This window comes from Diorhabda carinulata, chromosome 7, assembly GCF_026250575.1.
Source record: "Diorhabda carinulata isolate Delta chromosome 7, icDioCari1.1, whole genome shotgun sequence".
NCBI lineage: Eukaryota > Metazoa > Arthropoda > Insecta > Coleoptera > Chrysomelidae > Diorhabda > Diorhabda carinulata.
This window is the reverse complement of record NC_079466.1, coordinates 8365282-8386925: the sequence shown is the minus strand read 5'-3', so window position 1 is coordinate 8386925 and position 21644 is coordinate 8365282. Positions and strand designations below refer to the sequence as shown.

Here is a 21644-nt window from a genome sequence, read left to right as displayed (position 1 = left end):
AGTGTTTTTAAACCTCTTTTTTTTTCCAATATTTAAAAAAATATTAAATGATACAGTAAGTGTCACTGTCACTACTAATTCTATAACCAATCTAAGTAACCCAAATGTAAATAGCTAACATAGTTCAATAAGTGTTTTTATATTCACCTTTAAATTTCAATTGTATGCATAATAAAGAAAAAATAAATATTTTCAAAAGCGAATAATATATATATATATATATATATATATATATATATATATATATATATATATATATATATATATATATATATATATATATATATATATATATATATATAGCGAGAGAGAGAGGTTTTTTCCTTTGGAAAAATAAGTATCATATACCCTGTATTACTTTTGTTAACTTGATTGACTTGGAAAATTAACTTTAAATATTTCGCCAATTATGATGAAAATAGTGGCTTCAGAAAAAAATCCATTAAAAGCTTAGAACTTTCAAAATGGTAAAAAGCATTATAAGATTTATAGAAGAAAATTAGCTCAAAATACGAAAAGTTCAGAATATATAGGGCATTTCCGGTATTATCAATTTTCCTATTAACATAAAATATTAAATGGCCTTATCATGTCAAAATATTACATTTTGGAAGTTGTGAGAGATGTTTAAGTACCAGATGTCGGGAAAACAATTTTGATGAAGCAAAGTTTAAATTTATATATAAAATAACCCAAAATAAAAAAAATGAAACTGCAAAAATAGTATTAGTGGAATTAGTTTTGTTAAGTATGTTGGCAAATCAATAAAGTTGGTTTTGAAAAATACTTGAGGTATACATGTATATAATCTGCTTTTTTACTAAAAACTTACTATACATTCAAATAATTTCAAGTTTATTAAATTAAAAAAAGGATAAGGTTTTGTAGTTGAATATTTGTCACTGACATGACGCATTTTCTATTAAGATCAACTGTACTTTAGTTTCAAAAATCTAGATAAGCATAGAAAACCACATACATAATGAGAAGTTTGTATTTGGCTCCTTAATATCAAATTAAATCTATTAAAACATTATTTTCTAGGTATCGAGAAAGTGAATCTCATCGGGTAGCTGCTGAACAATTAAAACGTGAAGTTGACTTACAAGCAGCTCAAGTTGAAGAACAAGCGACTAATATTGAAGGAGATTTAAAAGTTGAGAGGGAATGGAGGATATCCCTACAGTCGACGATGCAAGAAGACAGAGAGAAGATATCAAAGCTACAAATTGAAAATGGACAGCTCAAGTTAATTGCTCAGGTATTAATATTTTAAATTGTTCCTTATTAACCCCTCTGCAATATATATTTGATACCCACATACGATAATCGCTTGTAGAAAAATATCGCAAGTAAGAGATATTCTGGTAAGACATCGTCAAAGTTGCAAACTCCAGTTAGCTAATTCATATTTTAGACTGATGCAAAATTAATATAAAAATATTTTTTTTAAGAAATATGCTCGTTTACAAGAAGATTACTATACATTAAAAGATCAATGCTTGGAACAAGAACATACATTAGAAGAATTAGGAGGACATTTAAAAGACTCAAAGTTGAAAATATCGGATCTGAAGGAAGAAATAAACAAAAGCAGACCTGATGGTTCTTGGGCGAAAGATAATACAGCTGTTAATTGCAATGCTTGTTGCAAGGAATTTAATTTAACACGTCGGAAGGTAAACAATATTATATTTGAACAGTACAATTCTATTTTTAATTTGGTTGTTATTGATTAATCATACTATTAAAGTCGAACTAATACCAATCTTCAGCGACATTGATTAATTGAAATTTGTTAAAAATATTAAAAACCTCAACATCACTACAATCTAAAAATATTTTCAATTTTCTTACAAAGATATTGAGATATGAAGCATTAAGCAACTGCTTTTCTCATTCCAAATATAAGACAACTTCTTTTGTTTGTTACTTCGACAAATATATATATATATATATATATATATATATATATATATATATATATATATAGGTAAATATTTTATGTTATCTGCTTATGATAGTAATATAATATCATCTGCTGAGAAACCGAGGATGCAAAAATACAAGTATTCTCAAGATAGGATTACCAAATGTTATAAAAATGAATACTTTTCTGTATGTCAGAGTCGAAAATATTTATCTACATTGAACACCTTACTCATGACATAAGGCAATATTGTTTGATCAATATATTTTGACGATTTTACATTTACATGATTGCATTCCGATCTATATAGCATATAAGTTCATGTTACAGAAGTGAAACTACATTTTTTTTGCTTTTAAATATTTTTACCGACAATCAGGGATGCTTAATAAAAATATTGAAGTCAAGAAAAATGGAAAATATTGCATGCTTCTTTGTTTAATTTCAAAATGGTAGTTTCTTTGTATTATGAATTTCAGACTTACGCTAGCGTGATTCTCAGCAGGTGATATGTATCAGGTCATCGAGAATTCTAAAATGATATTTAATGTACAATTATTTGATTTTTAGCACCACTGTAGAAATTGTGGAGAAATATTTTGCAACTCTTGTTCAGATAACACCATGCCTCTTCCGTCATCTGCAAAACCTGTTCGAGTTTGTGACAGTTGTTTCATACTCTTGTTAGGTAGAGCTAGTGCTGTGATTAATTAAAAATAGATCTATAATTATACAAAAACAAATTATATTTATATATATACAATTTATTTTATTTAAATAAAATATGAAAGTCTGATATTACATAAAAATGGTGTTATTTATTCTTATAATTAGGTACAAGTTCTCTAAATAAATCTAATGATTTATCTATATAAAAATAGTATTAAAATATAAAATGGACGGATTATTAAATACAACAATTTAAAAAGCATATTCTTTTAAGAGATTCTTGATCAACAAATCATAAAGTAATATTTATTCATTAATAAAAATTACTTAATAATTGGAATATTTGGAAAAAATAAAAAAATTATTCATTAAAACTTTCTCAGTTGTTGGAATTTCATAGAAATCTATATCGGTGTTACATTTACATTCAGTATTTAGATTTGTTGGAAGTATAAAAAAACCAGTGAGGTACAGTTTGATTTTCATCGCTATATTCAAATATTATTCTTATAATTAGGTATAAGTTCTCTAAATAAATCTAATGATTTATTTATATAAATATAGTATAAAAATATAAAATGGACGGATTATTAAATACAACAATTTAAAAAGTAGATTTTTTAAGAGATTCTTGATCAACAAATTATAAAGTAATATTTATTCATTAATAAAAATTACTTAATAATTGGAATATTAAGAAAAAATAAAAAAATTATTCATTAAAACTTTCTCAGTTGTTGGAATCTGTTACATTTACATTCAGTATTTAGATTTATTGGAAGTATCAAAAAAACTGTTAGGTACAGTTTGATTTTCATCGCCATATTCAAATATTATCAGTTGAATTATTGTGGTCAGTTTTCAAATTTGACAAACTAAAAAAAATGTGAAACAATTACTTGATACAGTATGATATATGGGCTAAAGCTGACTTTGAAAAAGAGATATAAGTAAAAATGGGATGTATAGAATCCAACAATATATATAAAATTCTACAATTGTTCAAGGTGGGAATGAATACAGTAATTCGTAACAAACTGTCAATATTTATAGTTCTTCATTTTTTGTTATGATTAAAAAAATTAACTAATTTCTATAACAAATAACAACAATCAACCTCATAAAAGTTGATGAAATATTACTATTGTACATGTCACTATATATGTTATTGAATATTCCATTGAAATGCCACTGTTACATCTATGGTCCAAGAAACAGAAACACCAGGTTGTATTGTCATAGTAGTTTCTAAAAACAGAAAAAAATTAAAATTCAAATACCTGGTCATCCATATTATGTACAAAACAATTAAGAATATAAATTTCATAGAAAGTAAATTTTTCATTACATTCCCTTGTACACTGAAATTGATGAAGAAATTATGATTCTACCCTGAAAAAGGTTCACAATATTACAAAAAAAAATTGAAATTATGTATTCTTTAAGACATCAACGGTTACATTATTAAATTGTAAAATGTAAATCCCATACAGTCTAGAACAGTGTTTCCCAATGTTTTTTGTGTCATGCCTCACTTTCGCCTTTCTAAAATTCTTATGCCCCCTATATAATATACATAAAAAGGTTGGTTGTTAAATAAAGAAACCTAAATTAAAATAGGTTTTATGAATAAATCACTGGGTAATTGTAAACTAAGCACAATAATTAGAAAGTAAATTTTCAAAACATATCATAAAAAACTCTAATTCAAAAAATTTTAATAGAAATTTCTCTATATTAATTTATTATTTCAAATTACTGAGATTCTTAAGCTTGATGCTTGCTGCATCGAGATTTTATATTGGGTTCCAATTTGGTCTCAAGTCTTCCCATTATGTTATATTCCATTTTTTACCCTCCTTTTATATATAAACGAACTCATCATTTTGCAATTCTGCGAGTTCTTCTTGATACTGGATATTTGATCCACTAACATTGCCTGCATCATCGATGTTGATAAATAATTTTGTCTTAAATAATAAAATCTTTCTTTTAAATCAGAAGAGAGAATATTTAAATTATTGATTATGACAAATAAAGCGGTATAAGACACCTCAATTTTTGGAGCCAAGAATTGTTCAACTTAACAGTAATGAAACCAAATATCTTCGCTTTTACATCGACAAGACTTTTATTTGTTGCTTGATTTAATATATTTAGTTTTTCAAAGATAAAGAAATAAATTCAAGTACTTACTAATTATATAATGTATAAAGGAGCTTTTACAACAGTTTTTACGGATACTTATTCAAGTTAACAACTGTAAGCTGTGAAATAATACAGCGAGAAGTCCGGGGATTTCCGCTATTGTATGCCACGGGGAAGTTAAAAGTCGCTAAATACCTAGTTGATAATTTTATTTCATGAAGCCAGATTAAACCTAATAATTAAACTTTGCACTGAAATCTAGTATTGCATTTAAATTATCTGGAGCAAAAGGGTTACACTAGTGTCGACTCCATTTTTGAATTGCCCACCTTAAAAATCAAATTACTCTCTGTGGAGCGTGGGCCCCACATTGGGAAACACTGGTCTAGAAAATTGTTTTATTGGTTTATTTAGGAAGTTGTGGAGAAAGAGAAATTAGCAGCAATTTTGTTCCATTGTAATAATATTAACTAAAAAGAAGCCATATCCATCTACTATTCACGTCAAAAACTCGGACCAAACATATTATTGCTGACAGTAAAAGCCACCAGATTATGTTTAAGATAAGTGGAATATAATAGGTAATTATCCACGTATGCATGTATATTATAAATTTGGATAAAAATTATTACACATTTCATATAAAGTAAATTGGGGATTTGCATATAATCGTATTAAAAAGAAATGCCAATGGGAATTAAAATACAATAATAATCTTAACTAAATATATCCACATAAACTTTATTTCCAATTACCTGTAAATATCCAATTCTTTTACTGAATTATTAACATAATTTGCAAGTTTTACATCCACGGCAGCAGGGCGACAACCCTCATAATGATCTGCTGGAATATCAGTACGAAGTCCTTGTAAAGAACTTAAACAGTCTCTTGTAATAATAGTTTCACCTAATGAAATATGATGATATAATGAAATATACACAAAAATTTCGTAAACTGATAATATATATAATTTTCTTCATCTTTTTACTTCTTAGACCTTTTTATATGTTTTTCGTGACGACTTATCTCAATTTTAGGTCTCTTTTGATAGAAAATCAGTTCAAAATAACAAGTGAAAATTTGACGTCTTGATTGTTTTGAGCAATTTCAGTTGTCAAAAATAAAAATCTGTTTTAACCAGAAAAATAATTTTAGTTTTTAAATTTCAAAAATATGTAGCAGCCATCAATTAAATTATTGAAAGTTGTATCAAAGTTTATAAAATAGAACTATAAATCTTAGTCCAATTTATTTTCTTTATCACTGACAGCTTTCTCATTCCTATGTATGAACATATTTTATAAATATTACAAAGAGGGAAAATTAATTTTTCTGATTAAAACATTTTTATTTTAGGTCATGTTGTAGGTGATCTATTCATTAATATAATTAAGCAAATGGTCAATGTCAACCCATATTTTAATAAAGAATGAAATAGTTCAAAACAATGAAAAAAATTATTATACATGGTGAGTCATAAGGAACTTAGGGAGGATATGTAGAAACTTCTAACAAGTGTTAACTCCTTTATTAATTTATAGGGTGGTTGACCATAAATGTTAATTGGCTATAGTTTTACACAGCTCATTTAATCTTCAAATTTTTTTCATGATACAGTACACTATCAAGAATTCCACTGATATTAGCTATAGTTAGAAATTCCAGGACCAGCTTTGGAAAAATAAATTTAGGGATTCGTATTAAATATTGCACCCTTATAATATTTTTTAATGCAAAAAGTGATTTCCAAACATAAATAAGCAATAAAAACGACATATGCGACAATCTTGTGCCACTTTGTACAATTTTAGTAAATGATCAAATCTTACCAAAACTAAAACAACCATAATAAATATTAATTTAAACAAATTCTATAAATTTCAAGTATTTTAACTGAAATGACTACCTAAAAAATAATCTAATAAATATTTATAAATTCAACTACATCTTTACTGTCACTTTGTATTATCTCTATAAGGGCAGAATCAATTGTTTTTGAATTTTGAATTTTTAGACAAAAATTGCATTGGGACATTATCATCAATAATAATAAATTAAATTGATTGAAAAGTCAAACGTTACATATGTGTTTATGTGTGTTGATTGTAAATGATTAAGATTTTATATCAGATAATAAAACATACTATACCAAATAAAAATAATGAGCAACTCTGAAAAGTTTTAAAATTAAGAATGGCATTGACCACTTGACGTTTCTTAATATTTTATACCCATTGTTTTTTATGTGTACAAGTATATATATTTTTACAGTGTGTATCTACGTTATGTACTATTGTGTTAACTTTGGTGAAGCTTTTGTTATTTTCATTCAAAATGCCACATCAGTTTTTGACCACAGGATATGCCAACATAATTTTTGTTTATGGGTTCTTAATAGTATTGGTAGATTTGCAGCTAGAGAATATATCAGGATTTCCTGGTGGTCGAACTCCTATTCATCCAACATTTAGGTTAGTTTACAATTATTTGCGAGAAAATGACACTTTTCCTAGTGGAAGAACAGAATGACATGTAGATGGAGTGCAGGAAGATGACATTATTGACTCTGTTACTATGAACCATGCAATGAGCACTAAACAAGTAATTCAAGAACTTTAATGTTACTTAATCAAAAGTGAGTAGTCTTACTTCTCTGCCCATATAATCAAATGGCTCAGCGACTACATCCTGGAGATGAAATCCATAGGTTGGAATTTTATAGATGGATTAACAATCATCAACCAACACTGTACAGTACACTATTTACAAATGAAGCCCAATTTACAAGAGACAGGATATATAATTCCCATAATTCATGTTCGGCCAGAAGAAAATCCCCATGCTATAAGAGAATATCCCAGTTAAGGTTTTCGGTTAATGTGTGTATTGGTTTCATAAGTGATGAATTAGTAGGTCCGCACTTTTTTTATGGACCTTCAAGAAGACAGGTCTATTTGGACTTTCTATAAAATATTTTGCCAAATTTGCTTCCCAATGTGAATGCGAATGTTATTATCAGAGGGATATATTTTCAGCCATTTTTTGCTGGGAGGGAGACAACATCTAAATTTTATTTCAGGTGGATAGGACTTGTAGGTCCTATTTCATGGCCTTCAAGATCCTCTGATTTCAATCCATTTGATTACCATGGGGACAATTGAAGCAACTAATTTACAAAGAGAATATCAATGACTGACAACAATTAATTGATAGAATTACACTTTTTTGTAATATTATTAGAAATGATCCCCAGAGTATTTGTAATTCAATATGGCAATTGACAAATCGACACCAAAATATGTAGAGGCTGCTATGTTATATTTAAAGAATCTAACTTAAATTGTTAAACTGTATTCACATTATTATGTGATATGTCATTATGATTGTTCTATGTTTGATAAAATTTGATTGTTCACTAAAAATTTAATGAAAATGTGACAACTTTGTTGCATATGTCATTTTCATTGGTTATTTATGTAGTTTGAAAATCACTTATTGCATTTAAAAAAATTTTATACTGAGTGAAATCTTCAATATGAACCCCTAATTTGTTTTTCCAAAGCTGGTCCTAGTTTAGCTAATACCAGTCGAATGCTTGATGGTAGTGTACTGCATCATGAAAACATTAAATAAACTGTAAACTCTAGAGCCATTTAAAAATCATGGTAAATTTCACAAATTACCCTGTAAATAAATATACAGGAATTGACATTTTTTAGTAGACACATGATATCCTCTATGAGGGACTTTACATATGGTGGAAGTATGTAAAATTCTTCATGTCACCCTGTATATAATACATAAAATATTTTCATGACATTATTTGCCAGAATTCAAATATTTCTATTGTCATTCATTACCATTTTTTTGTTCAAGAATTTTTACACAAACATCATCATCTTCAGGACAAACCTTTGTCCAATGAAACAGCCAATTAAAAGGGTTTCCACAACCCGGTTGGGTAGAAACACATTGGTAACACCATAACGCAGAACCTAAAATATATGTTCATATTAACCCAATGGTTTTAGAAATTATATTTTTCTAATAGTATTTAAAACGTTGATGATGAATCATTGGCCACACCCAGTGTTAATTTTAAAAAACTATGAATAAAACTTACTTCTAGCAATAAATGTTACTAAAATTATCTTTATTGCCAACAGAAAATGTTTTACCATTTTTAGAACTTTAGAATTTCTGTTATATATAAACAAACTAAAATTATTTGTATTCAGTTTTCATAAATGTGTGTTTATATATAGTAGTTATCATTTGTGCCACTAGTGGGTGCAGTAATTGTCGTATGTCGTATGTCATTTGGAATAAGAGTAAAAAAACAAGATTGAAAAGTGGCATAATGCCTTTAATTTTTGACTATTTACAATCAAATTACTCAAATAAAATTGCATATTTTGATGTTGATATGGACAGAAATTCAAGCGAAAATGTCCAATGTCGGATTCCTATGAATGTTGAATATTCTGCTACTCATTTGCAGCAACCGGCTGTTAATAACAGTTACAGTTAAATCCTCGCATCACCAACGTTTTTCCTATTTATTGCCACGTTGTCTAAGCTTATAAACACATATAGGAATCATGGCATGTTAGAATGAGAACCCCTTTTGGTTGTTGCATTTTAATAACAAATAAATATATTTTGATAAAACACTTGGACTAATATATATATATATATATACATATATATATATATATATATATATATATATATATATATATATATATATATATATATATATATAATTAAAAAAATCTAGACTCTTCATAAATTAAAAACTTTAGTGTAAGTTGTTCTTTTCAAAATATTTGAGAATTTTTACACTATTATATCTATTGGACAAGGTTGTTAGAGCAGTAAACAAATATAACAAAGATAATACGAAGATACTGAAAAGACTAGATTTATATTCATCAATTGTTTTTGTAATAGAGAAATTTCTTGAAAAATTCAATCATAATTCTCTTGGACATGGAAACTATTGTATGCATAGGCAACGTTGTGTAGTAAAACAACAATGAGAATTTTTGTTTACGATGATCATCGACGACGAAGTATATGCCATAGACGAACCACGTAGATGCTACTGTTGTCAGTTTGTTGATATTCATTTTATCGCGAGGAGTGAGATATTTGTTCTCGTTTATTTATTTATAATTCCAAATATTTCCGCATACTTAGTTAAGTTGTGAATGTGCTTGTTTTATGTTATTTGTGAATTATAAGTGGATTTTATTATTTGAAAATGTCATAAGAGGTATGTTATATTCAATTTTTTGTTTAAATAAATATGTAGCATAGTTGTTCAGATAGATTTAATTTTCATATAACCAATTTTGCGATTAAAAGAAAATCTCGGAATAGATGTAAAACTCTTTTTACGACTGATTACAAGTGAATATTTACAGATCATTACGTAAATTTGAGTATTTTACTAGTTCATTGAATAATAAGTAGTAATTTTTTATGGAAATGGTGAGATATTTTAAGAGTCTGTAGATTTTATTATAAAATAAACAAACTACATATAACCCGGATAAGATGAAAACTCGTCATAGATAAATGGAGCAAAAATGCTTGTTGGTGTGTGACGGATATGGCCGAAATAAATTAGGTTTTCATAAAAATATTTGTTTATTTACCTTAATGCAATTAGAATAGAAACAATTGGGTCAAGATTTAATTATCTAATTTAGGTAAGGTGGTATAAATGTATTTAATAAGGAAATCTACCTAGTGATAATTTGTTTGGAAATATTGTGGGACTATGAAATTGTAATGAGATGTGAAATTTTTCAAAAATAGTTTTTGTAATAATAACTTTTTAACCTTGAAACATAAGTATAGTCTATAGTCACTTCTTTCTCCCACAATTATTCTCTAATAATTATATATGAAAGGACACTTGTATTAAAAATAAATAAGTAAATTTTTTTATTCAAATTGAATAAAATTTTATGGATTTTTTTTTGGTATAAAGCATATTTTTAGTAAGTATACAAGATAATATTCATTTTATATATAACGTAATGAAAATGCAAAATGTGTCATCTCATAATTCACTAAGGAATTATTATTTAGAATAAAAATCAAAAATACGATATGTTCACCTGAACTTAAATAAAAATACTTTTTTCAAATTCCGTAGGTATTCAATTTACTAAATTTTGTTTCCTCAATATTTCGTCAGGTGAATCCTCCATGAATAATCGAAATTTCAGTAAAAGTTTGGATATGGGGTCCACCCCATTTTTTCTCTTAAAAAATTGATAGTTTTATTTTATTTTCTTACTTTTTTCGGCGCATTAAATATAAGTCTCTGAGACGATAACTTGGTTATCGAAACGTATCGAAATCAGACAGTGTAATTGTCAGTGGTGGTGTAAACAGTGTATTCAGTATAAATCTATAGTTGGGTTAAAATTTCCTTATTCACTATGTATGAATGTAACATAGGAAGCTAGTTTTCTACATATTCTATCTATTAGGGAGAAGAAATAAAAATTTTAGTTGAAGGTTCTGAATTAAAGTAGTTCATTAAAACCGCTAAACCGGTTGAACTTCTTATTAATTTCGTGAAAGAAGAATGCTATTAACTACAGTGACGTATCTACGACTGCTAGCGGTAACATATCCTTATTAACATCGTTTAGAGGAATTATTATACGAATTATAACTCAAAAGTTGATGGGAGAAACAAATTTTATTTATTTATTTATAAAGCTAAGCTGTATTATAATAGACAATAATATTATAATTGAATTTTTATATTGGACATCTATGTTAACAGATTATCAAAGCTCTAATTTGTTAAGAATTAACTCAGAAGTTTGGTACTTGACTATAAAAGACCAAATTTAGGTCCTCAAACAAAATAACGAACTGTCAATAATACTACATATTTATTATTTTATTCATAGAAACCTAATAATATCTGAACTTCTTTCTGAGTATTAGATTAATTTATCTAGATAATTGAATAATTAAATTAAAGAAATCGTATCGAGCGGAAGTAACCTCTTAATTTGAACTTTTCATTTCACCTACGTGCAAATTTAATCAGTATAAATAAGCGTGTACTTCGCATATTACATTATGAGTCTTAAAAACAAGGATTAGGCAATTACTGACGATGTTGTAATCCTTCAACATCGGAAAAGGAGCATAAGGAAATTTGCAGAACCTTCATAGAAACGAGAGACAGTGAATCTACGAGTCAACGAAGATAAATTTAAGTTCATGATAATGAAACATCACAAAGGAAAAGAGCAATAATGTCGCATTGTCGTGGTGGAGAATGATTCGCATTCCCTCATTTTTTCGAACAAATGCTGGTATGCTATTCAGAATTGACTGTTCTATGTTGCTCTGATGGAACAATTAATCCGAAAAAACAGGCGACTATTTGAATCAAAGTGCTTCGTGCGCGAGCAACTTTTGTTGCATTTGGCTCGTCTCAAAAGACCCATACAATCGATTATTGTTTAGTATCGGGTTCATATGCCTAGATCCATGAATTGTCGTCTATCAAGATCTTATAGACGTTCTTTGAAGCACGGCGATTGAATTATTTTCAGCATTTCTTTGCACCAATTGACACTAGCTTTTTTTGAGCGATTGTCAATTTATGCAGCATCCAACAGGAACAAATCTTTTTGACAGCCATACTTTCATGCAATATTGAATGTATGCGAGTGGAACTAATTCCCAAATATGCCTGAACCTCACGGTATCTCACATTACGATCTTGCAATATCAATTTACGCACATCATTGATGTTTTTTGGCACAACCGCCGATTCTGGAGAACCTTCACGGAATTCATCCGAACTGCGACCACGACTGAATTTGAAAAACACGGGTGTTCGAGTACGTTCACCATTAAAAATATCAAACTTTATGATGGCAATGTCATATTTCAATATTCACACTCGTACAAAATAGTGTGGGTAGTAAGTAAATAACGGTACTGGCGCATTAAAATATTTTAATCTAAATTTAATAATTACAGTAATTACTTATTATCATTTTCAAAATAAAAATCTCTTCAACTTCTACAACGCCATAGTAGCTTTTTGTTTTATAGCTTCTACGAATCCTTCTTTTTTATTTAATGTGAATATCACCTTAGGAAACTAGAACGGCATATTGTAATAATGTTGACTCTGGAATGCTACAAGGTGCTCCATAAGCTGGCTAGAGAAAGGGCGGTGGCGTTACTCAAAATCCCCTATATAGGGGTCATAAGTCGAAATACTAAAACGACCAAGAGAATTCCTTATACAATTAGAACAGTCTATTGGTAGTACTAATATTCAAATTACAGGTGAAATGTCACAATGACCATTGCTCTAGTTACATATTTTTCCGGAGAAACAGAAAAATATTATTTGAGTTTAAACTGACTGCAATCAACAAAAATCGAAAATAAGTTAAAATACCTAATTTTATGTGCTAATTGTCCTTTATTAACGAAAGTAGCTATTGTGTATCGCGAAACACTTATAATCCTGAATGGCACATGTTTAAATGATAGCTATTGATTAATGAAGTTGTTTTATTTTAAAAACAAGTTAATACCAGAGAAATTTCAATAACTTTAATTATATTTTGACCCCGATGTAAACTGCAATTGGTTCGTTTTCAAATTGTTACTACTGCTGCTTGTGAAAAAAATACAGATATCCAAAACAGCATTTGATAAAAGCTAGATTCTATGCGGAAAAAATTTTCCCTGATGATATTTATTTCAAAAATGTATCCAACATAAGAATGTTGTTGACGCCAAATACAAGCATAAATAATCGGAATTTTTATAAATGTAAACAAAGAATATGGAAATTCAAAGTACAAACTTATCAGACAGTAAAACATTCTGAAACATTTCTTAAAGATAAACCAGATATAATCTAAGAAACCAAAAAAAATGTTAAAACTAACAATATCAAATAAAAAAGCTCGCATTTTTTTCGTTGACAGGGAATAAGTCCACCAATCAGAATCTACTACTATGAAGGAAGTTTTCCGACCTGTAACTATAAATTCTTTATTCCTACATAAGTATAATGAGTTTTATTTCTGTTGCCCCCAAGAACATCTACTAAATATACGAACCAGGTTTCAAGAGAGATCTGTCATGCTGTTCATAATTAACTTCATTAGTATTTTCAGTTTCCTTCAATGTAGTCCTTTTAGTGGCTTCGCTCCTACACTTTTTGTTAACAGGAATTTTTTCTTCCTTATTGCTTTTCCTTTTCTTTCCTTAGTCGTTCTTTGCCATACTTCCGTAGCTATTAATACTTGGTCATAATTTTATTGTTTCAAAGGTGAGACTAGCTTATGTTTTACATTGCAGAATCAGCTATACAGCCGCCGCGCCTTGCGATACACAGGATGTTCATACTGATTGGTGATGTGAATCAGAAGGACTAGTCACAGGTTCTTGAGTTGTAAGTGTAGCCATTTGAGTTTTACGAATCTTGCATCTTTGAAGCTCAACTGCACAGAATAACTTTTCCGGAAACTTCGTGGAATTAAATGGAAAAAGTTCAGTTGTTAAAAATCTATTAATTATATTCTGAGACTCTACAGCTCGCCGTAATACTTGACTAAGAAAAATGCTGAAATTATCAGGCAACCCCAACCCATTTTCAAAAAAGAGAGAGAGAGAGAGAGAGATTCGTTGGGTAGAATTTGGAAGGAAGGTTTTTTTTTGGGGTATGTTTGCTTAGGCCCTGATATAGGAATTTTTTTTCCTCTGCAGGGCTGGGTTTGTGGCAGTTTTGTTGGGGAGTGCTTGCTCGGCTGCTTCTAGCGGGGTTATTTTTTATCCAAGAATTTTTTTTATTTATTTTTTTTTTGTTTATTTTGTGTTTTTTCTTAATCTAGTTTGGGTTGGGCGGGTACAGCTGCGGCTGTATTATTCCCTATCGTCGGTCATTTGTCTGGAGAATCGGTTCTCCAGGTTGCAGGGAAACCGCAGAAAACCTGCAACTCCGACGATCGAATAACAGTGAGGGTGGGTGTTGGGGGTCGGAATTTATCTGATTGATATGGGGGAACTATCGAGGAAATTAAGATAGCTTTCAGGGAGATCCTCGTATGCTGTTGCTAGCAGTCGAAGTGGCGGATAAGGGAAAAAAATTTTTTTTTTGTTTTGTTTTGAGCCTAATGGCCGCATATTGTTGGTCCAGGGGATGAGGAGGGTCTCTTTCGCAACGGAATTACTTGATTCGATGGTTTGAATCACATAGCGGGCTTGGAAGGCATTTAGGCGGCTTGGAATGGGGGTTATGTCAGTATTGACATAAACGGTGTTGCTAGGGCTAAACCTACACTTTTTCAGTGGGAAGTGTTTGGTTTTTGGGTGAAGGCGAAATGAATGCGGTTACCCACGCCGCTGGTTACGGTACAATTATAACCATAAAAAGGGGGAATGAGGCGTTGTAGCGATTCGGCTACTAGCGCACGAGAAGTGGGAATGGCATTCATTATTGTTGTTGCCAAGATTTCAATTAGGATTTTAGTGTCAGTAGACAGGTCATACGGGGTTTGAGGTTTTTCCAGGGTGACTGGGGCTGTATCCTAGGGGGCTTTCGGTGTTTCCATCCTTTTCGGGCAGCGGGGGTGGAAGGCGGGGTGAGATCCACCGCAATTTTTACAAGTAGGGGAGTTTGATTTTGGGCATTTTTCTGGCTTGTGACCAGAAGCACCACAGGTTGGACAAATGGGTTTGGCATTACAGGTGTCTACGGAGTGGCCGGTAGAGGAACAACGGTTGCAATATTTGGGGACTGCGGGTATGGTGTTTGAATTTGAGGCTTCGCAGTAGTGCGTAGTAGTTTTTCTGGTTTTAGTTGGGGGTCTTTGGACGCGTTGTGGAGAGTTCATCGGAATAACGACGATTTTCTCGTCGCCTATGGCGTAACGGATTTTCCTTGCCAACGTTTCGTGATGAAACGTGGAAGGAATTTTGAGGATGGCGGTTCCGTTGGGGTTAGCTTTGAGAAAGCGCATTTGTCCCCTCAGTAGCTCTTGCGTATTGAGGAGATTGTAGAGCTCTCTCTGTGAGGTATATTTTTTAGGAAGGTTTCTCAGATTGAGTGTCTGAATTGGAGGACATTGAGCGGAGGTGCGAGATTTAGATTGTTGATGGGTGATGGTTTGGGATTATTGGTGGGTTCTGGGGATTTGGGTTTGAGTTGATGCTTGGGGTTTAAGGGTATTTTGGGTAATTTGTTTGGGCTTTTGAGATATTGGGATTGATTTGGAAAGTAGGGGGGGAATATTCGTTTTGGGGATCGCGCCTAGTCGGGTATAATCAACCTGCTGGGATTTAGAGCTGGCTGATTTCTACGAGACCCTAGATGCATAGGAATCCGCAGATGGTGCTGGTGATGAGCTTCTGCTATTCTCAACAGATTTACGTTGGATATATTTCATGGCATTACTAAATTTGTTAAGTTCTTGTGGACTGTACCGCGAGAGGTCTGCGACTATTTCTGAGAAGGTTTTCTCCTCATGAAGAGAATTGGGATTGGTCGGGAGGGGTGGGAATTCGTCGACGGTGGATACGGGTTTGCTTCAGGTTTGTATAGGGGAACGGGCTACTCGGGGCATTTCCAAAGGGGAATAGGTTAAATGAGAGAGTCGAGAACAAGTGAGATGGTCGGAATGAGGATTTCGAAAATTGAATTCCTTTGTTAGTACCTAACAAGAGAGTTGGCTATCAAAGCCGACAGCGGACTCACTGCCGGAGGGAGTTTCCTCCCGGGTTAAAGAATTCCTGACCCTTTTGATTGCCTGTTAGTGTTTTATGAAAATAAAAATAATATTCACCTGAAACTGGCTGATCCTAGGACCCACGCTGGTTCTTGATAACACTTGCCCCCGTAGGGTTTATTTCATTATAAAAAAGAGCCCCGAAAAGGGCAGATAGGTGGAGCAACAAAGCCCCGAAAGGGGCATTTTTGCAACTGTACACGCTAATATGACGACGCTGTAACGTTGAATACTTTCTCTGTAAGCGAGAGTTTGAATCGCTGTAGGCGACCCTGCGTTTACCGGTGTGTTCCCTAATGAAACAGTGACCGATTATACAGTAGTCCTTGAATCCGTACGTGCGACCATCTCGTAGCGCTCTAAGAAAGCAACTGAACCCATTTTCCAAAATAAACGAGTTTTATACCTACTTTGTTTTCACAGGTCCGAAAACATACTTGTCCAAGGGTTGTATGCGATCGGTTAAATGACTTTAAAAGCGGATTAGTTGTATGTTGTTCTTATTGGCCGTTTCGATTATTCTAATGCTTATATGGCTATAGCTGACCCGGCGAAGTTGGTACCGCCTAACAGTCGATTCTTAAGTTTTTTTTTAATACTTATTCTGTTATTCGGAACTCTGGATCTGCTAATAAGACAAAAAAAGAAAAAAGAAAGTCAAGACTTACGTTATGTCCTTAAATATAAATTATAAATCAACTGAAATTCTTCTAATGGTGAATAAAAAATTACAATGAAAATTATACTGTCTGATGCGATTTTAAACGTAAAAGTTTGAATAACATTATTTTTAGTATAACTCAACTTAACTGTCAATCAATTACCGTACCCTCATAACATTAAGCGGCTTTATTGAAATCCCCCAAATTATAAAGGGTGAGTGAGCGACTTTGTCTATTAAATTTGATTAATATTAATTTTAATTGACAACTATTGTTATTTTCACAAACATGAAGTAATTGATTTTGAAAAATGGCGTTTTTAACAATAATAATATGAGAAAGTGGAGATGAATTAAAAGTAAGTTCCAGGATAAATAATATTCTTATATTTTGTTAGCATTGTAATAGTACCTATATTACGCACCTAAGGCTGAGAGTGTCATTTAACTATGCAATATTTTCTTTAAATTTACATTTCCAAATTACCATTTTATTTAATATTATTTAAATACATAATGTAATTGATATCTATATTTTTATGGGCGCTAGTCTTAGGGTCAAGGATGGTAAAGAGGTATCACAATAATTAAAATTTAACAACTACTTAAACTCATCATATATACAAATGTACGTACGCGTACTGAATCTCTAGAAGCAACGTAGCTCCGCTGAGATCTACGCTTCGAAATTTGCTCGCTTCGCTGTTTCGAGAAAGAGTGAATTTCTCTTCGATACAAAACTTCTCGCATGGATTCGTATAAATAAGGAACAATTAGGAGGTAGAGGAATGTAGATGTAGGCCCATGGCGTAGTGGCACATTTTAATACAGTACAGTCCCTTACAATCGACAATAATAAACTAGATATCTAATAATATTAGGTAGTTACCTACTTATTTTAGTTTTGGAATTGCAAAACAATTATTTCAATTTACTATTGCCTCACGAGAAAGCAACCAATTACGCGTAATTTGTCAGGAAACTATGTTTGTTGATAGATACCTCTAGCGTTAGGAGTTGAAGCCATACGTTCGAAATCGCCAACTTTGTTAGCTACTAGATTGAATGAATATAGGTACTTTATGGTAGGATCGTGGGAAAACCAGATTTTAATACTTATGATATTGTTTAAACACCCATTTGGATTTAGTTTGTTAAAATTTATTAATCCTGTCTCGTATAGTTCAACAGATTGTTTTCTACACTTGAAAAGAAGTACATTATGTTACTAGGAGTAGAAGGCTATCATTATTGTTGAGCCCAGATTCTTGCACTGCTGAGGCTGTGCAAACTGGGCGAAACTTATAATGGGTCTTCTGCTCCCAGTGACATATACTATTTTTTCTTCAAGCGTGTGTACATTGAAAGTCTTCTTCTTGAGACATTTTTACAATACATTTTCAAAACTGACAAACATCAAATTAAATGACAGTTCCTGACTACTTGGTTACAACGCCCATAAGATGTTGCTATCGTTTCTCATTATTTTGGTTAGTAGCACAATAATGAGCGCTCATTATTTTACTATTAAAAGAATAAGTTATTTCTACGATCTGTGTTGCTGAAAATAATATAGATATTATTATACGCTCGAAGAAAAATGTTTTTATCATGCTGAATACAGGATTCAATCCATGAACTGGGAATTTTGAAGGCTGTCGAATGTCGATGAAAATCGCATAAATTTTTAGAGATATGAAAACAGCCAGAACTCATAATGGTTCCAATGAAAAGTATTAAAACGTTTACTACGGGGGAAGATTAATTTAGAAAAGTATCCGAAATTTTAGTAGCCAGATTCAGACAAAAAGTGCTAGAATCAAATGGATCACCGCCGTTGAATACATATTACATCATTCATCAACAAAATCTTCGTACTAAAATTTTAAATGTAGAACATGTTTTGAAGATAGTTACTGAACCCGTAAACCTCATAAAACCTTATGCTACAAATCACAGAACATTCAAAGAATTTATTTTAAAAATTGAAGCCCAAAATGATGATGTAAATTATTATAGTGAAATCCGCTAGCTGGGCCGCAGTAAGGTACTACAGCAATTTTTGATTTGAGACATGATATTGACATATTTTTTATTGCAACGACAGCTCAACTCAACCAGCTAATTAACTCTGTTTGGCTCTAGGATTTAGCTATACTTTGTGATTTGATTGCGTATTTAAATGAACTAAATCTCAAATTGTGTGCAAAGTGAAACTTATTTTCTCATGTATATAAAATTTATGTGCGTTTTGAACAAAATTATAGCTTTTCATGAAGCAAGTAGAAAATGAACAGTTGGCGCACTTTCCGATTTTTACTGTTTTCAGTAAAGAAAGGAAAAATTATCGTTTTCTCGAAGAAAAAATTATCAAGATAATGCAATTACTCAGAAAAAATTTCGAAGATATATTCACAAATTTTCACCGAATTGAAAATGAAATACGCTTGTTTGAAAATCCTTTTTAAGTGGACGTTTCTACGGCGCCAGATGATTTACAACTAGAATTAATAAAATTACAATACCAAATTCCATTACAAGACCTTTTCCGCGAGAAATCTTTACTCATTTTTACGCATCGTTACCAAAAATATTCATTAATTCATTGAAAATGTTACGTTTTTTAATTAAAGGTGCCGCTAAGATATACAAGTATAAAAACGGACAAAAAATGTTGAGCTCCACTGTCATACGATATTCAAGTAGTTTCCATTATACAATCATATTGTGACATGGGTGATTCCATTATAACTGTGATATTCAATGTCCTGTATTGTTTTTTTGTACTAGTCATTAATTAATAATCAATTAATAAAAATTTTGTGTTAATTGAATAATTCTTAAGATATTTAAACATTATTTTTATACAATATAACTTGCCACTTAAAGAAAACTTATACTACATCACTTGAATGTCAGTACCGTGTTATGTCCATTCCTAGAATTTACCGATAAATTATTAATTTTTTTTGTCGTAACAAATGATTTAAACTAATTACCTTATAAATTCTAATGTTTATGATCAAACTGAGGAAAATTGATGCACTTGTTGTTTAATATCTTAAGTTACCATGTCAGTACCGTGGATAAATGAGTCAGTACCGTGGAACTCAAAATCCGACATTTGTGTCTTGCTCGTGATACTTTGAAGTTGTAGTAAATTCCTCTTAGAGTTTTATTTTTACAGTAAAATATATGAATAATATGCATAAAAAAGTTAGAAAAGTTAAATTTTAAAATCTTGAAATTTTGAATACAAAAAATCACAGTTAGAATGGAATAACCCACATATCTGTTACACATATACGAATGAGTTTACCAAACTATATGAAACTATGGAACAATCAATACGTCGTTGTGGTTTGCAAGAGTTCAGGTTGCAGACGGTGAACACTTGCCTTTAGCTGCTTTAAGACGCTAACATAAAACTGTTTAGTCACTGTTTGACCGATAGTAACCTTTTCTTCACGTGGAACGAGGACGTGCATATCGAAAAGAAAAACGATCAACATTGTCTTCAATCAGAACTTGAACATCTTCGCTTTTGTTGTTTATTCCCCATTCACTGTTGAGTATGTTTACGGGTCTCAAGGTCTTATTCAAATATCTTGGTCCTATATTCAGTGATTAAGTGACTCTTTCTAACATTCGTTCACGAGCGAGAACTTGGAGCACCATTATTGCGCACATTTTTGCCATGTTTAAAATATCTTGTGTACCATATTGCGTATGGTTTATTCGTTTATATTCAGCTCATTCAACAATGCATGTATAATTAGGGACTGGTCACACGTGATCAGGTTTCGCAAACGGTCGAAATTCACTTTGATACGATTGTTACGGGAGCTTCTTCACGTGAATCATATTCCACTGTATCACGGCTCTCTTTGCACCGCTTCACCTATTCAAACCCGCGTGTTCTTGATTTACACAAACCAAATGTACTATCGACGAAGAATTGATGTATTGGTTCCCGTTCTTGCCACTTCTTATAAAACAAAACAATAGATTTGTATATTGTGTAGTAAAGATTCTTTTTGCATATATAAGATGTAGATAAGCGATATGCTCGTATTTAACTTTCGCTTACTTTTGGAGTTTTTTCCAATCTTTCTCAAACTCTTCAAAATTATATAAATATTCGAAAATCTCACTTTCACTGGCTATTAGAAACTGTGATTATTGTATGAACACGTTATCGTGAAACATTGCTAAATTTCTGCATTTAGATACTTACTTATTTCAGCTACTTTCTATGTCGTGTGTGCAGGTACCCACACCAGTGATTAGATTACGTGTTCAACCAAGGGCTTAATTCAACTAAATACTGTCTTGCGTACGTTATGTAATGTGTATATTAGATTTTATTGAAATTCGCAATTCGAATATGCAATGAAAGCGGAAGTATGTAATAGTTGGAAGCCGACGAAGC

At 31.1% G+C, this 21644-nt stretch overlaps 3 protein-coding genes across 9 annotated transcripts in view; 2 read left to right on the top strand and 1 right to left on the bottom strand.

Annotated features, from left to right (window-relative positions):
* LOC130896644 (RUN and FYVE domain-containing protein 2) overlaps positions 1–2739 on the top strand; it is a 30375-nt gene extending 27636 nt beyond the window's left edge. The window contains exons 9-11 of one of the 2 annotated variants that reach the window (XM_057804858.1): positions 1045–1261; positions 1455–1679; positions 2501–2739. In XM_057804858.1, the coding sequence (XP_057660841.1) occupies positions 1045–1261; positions 1455–1679; positions 2501–2644 (586 nt within the window). In that variant the 3' untranslated portion in view covers positions 2645–2739. The remainder of the gene's footprint in view (positions 1–1044; positions 1262–1454; positions 1680–2500) is intronic. The other variant, XM_057804857.1, reaches the window with a different exon arrangement.
* LOC130896646 (uncharacterized) lies at positions 2679–9052 on the bottom strand. The gene is made up of 4 exons (XM_057804861.1): positions 8874–9052; positions 8611–8745; positions 5503–5656; positions 2679–3847 (listed from the first exon to the last, which is right to left on the bottom strand). Exons 1-4 carry the CDS (start codon positions 8929–8931, stop codon positions 3718–3720), a joined length of 477 nt encoding a protein of 158 aa, XP_057660844.1. The 5' UTR covers positions 8932–9052; the 3' UTR covers positions 2679–3717.
* A 692-nt stretch (positions 9053–9744) lies between these two features.
* LOC130896643 (protein draper) overlaps positions 9745–21644 on the top strand; it is an 83196-nt gene continuing 71296 nt past the window's right edge. For 2 of the 6 annotated variants that reach the window (XM_057804854.1, XM_057804853.1), the window contains exon 1: positions 9769–10028. The gene's annotated coding sequence lies outside the window, so the exon portion shown is untranslated. Of the gene's footprint in view, positions 10029–14109; positions 14220–21644 lie in introns of those variants that run through there. The other 4 variants (XM_057804855.1, XM_057804851.1, XM_057804852.1 and 1 more) reach the window with 3 other exon arrangements.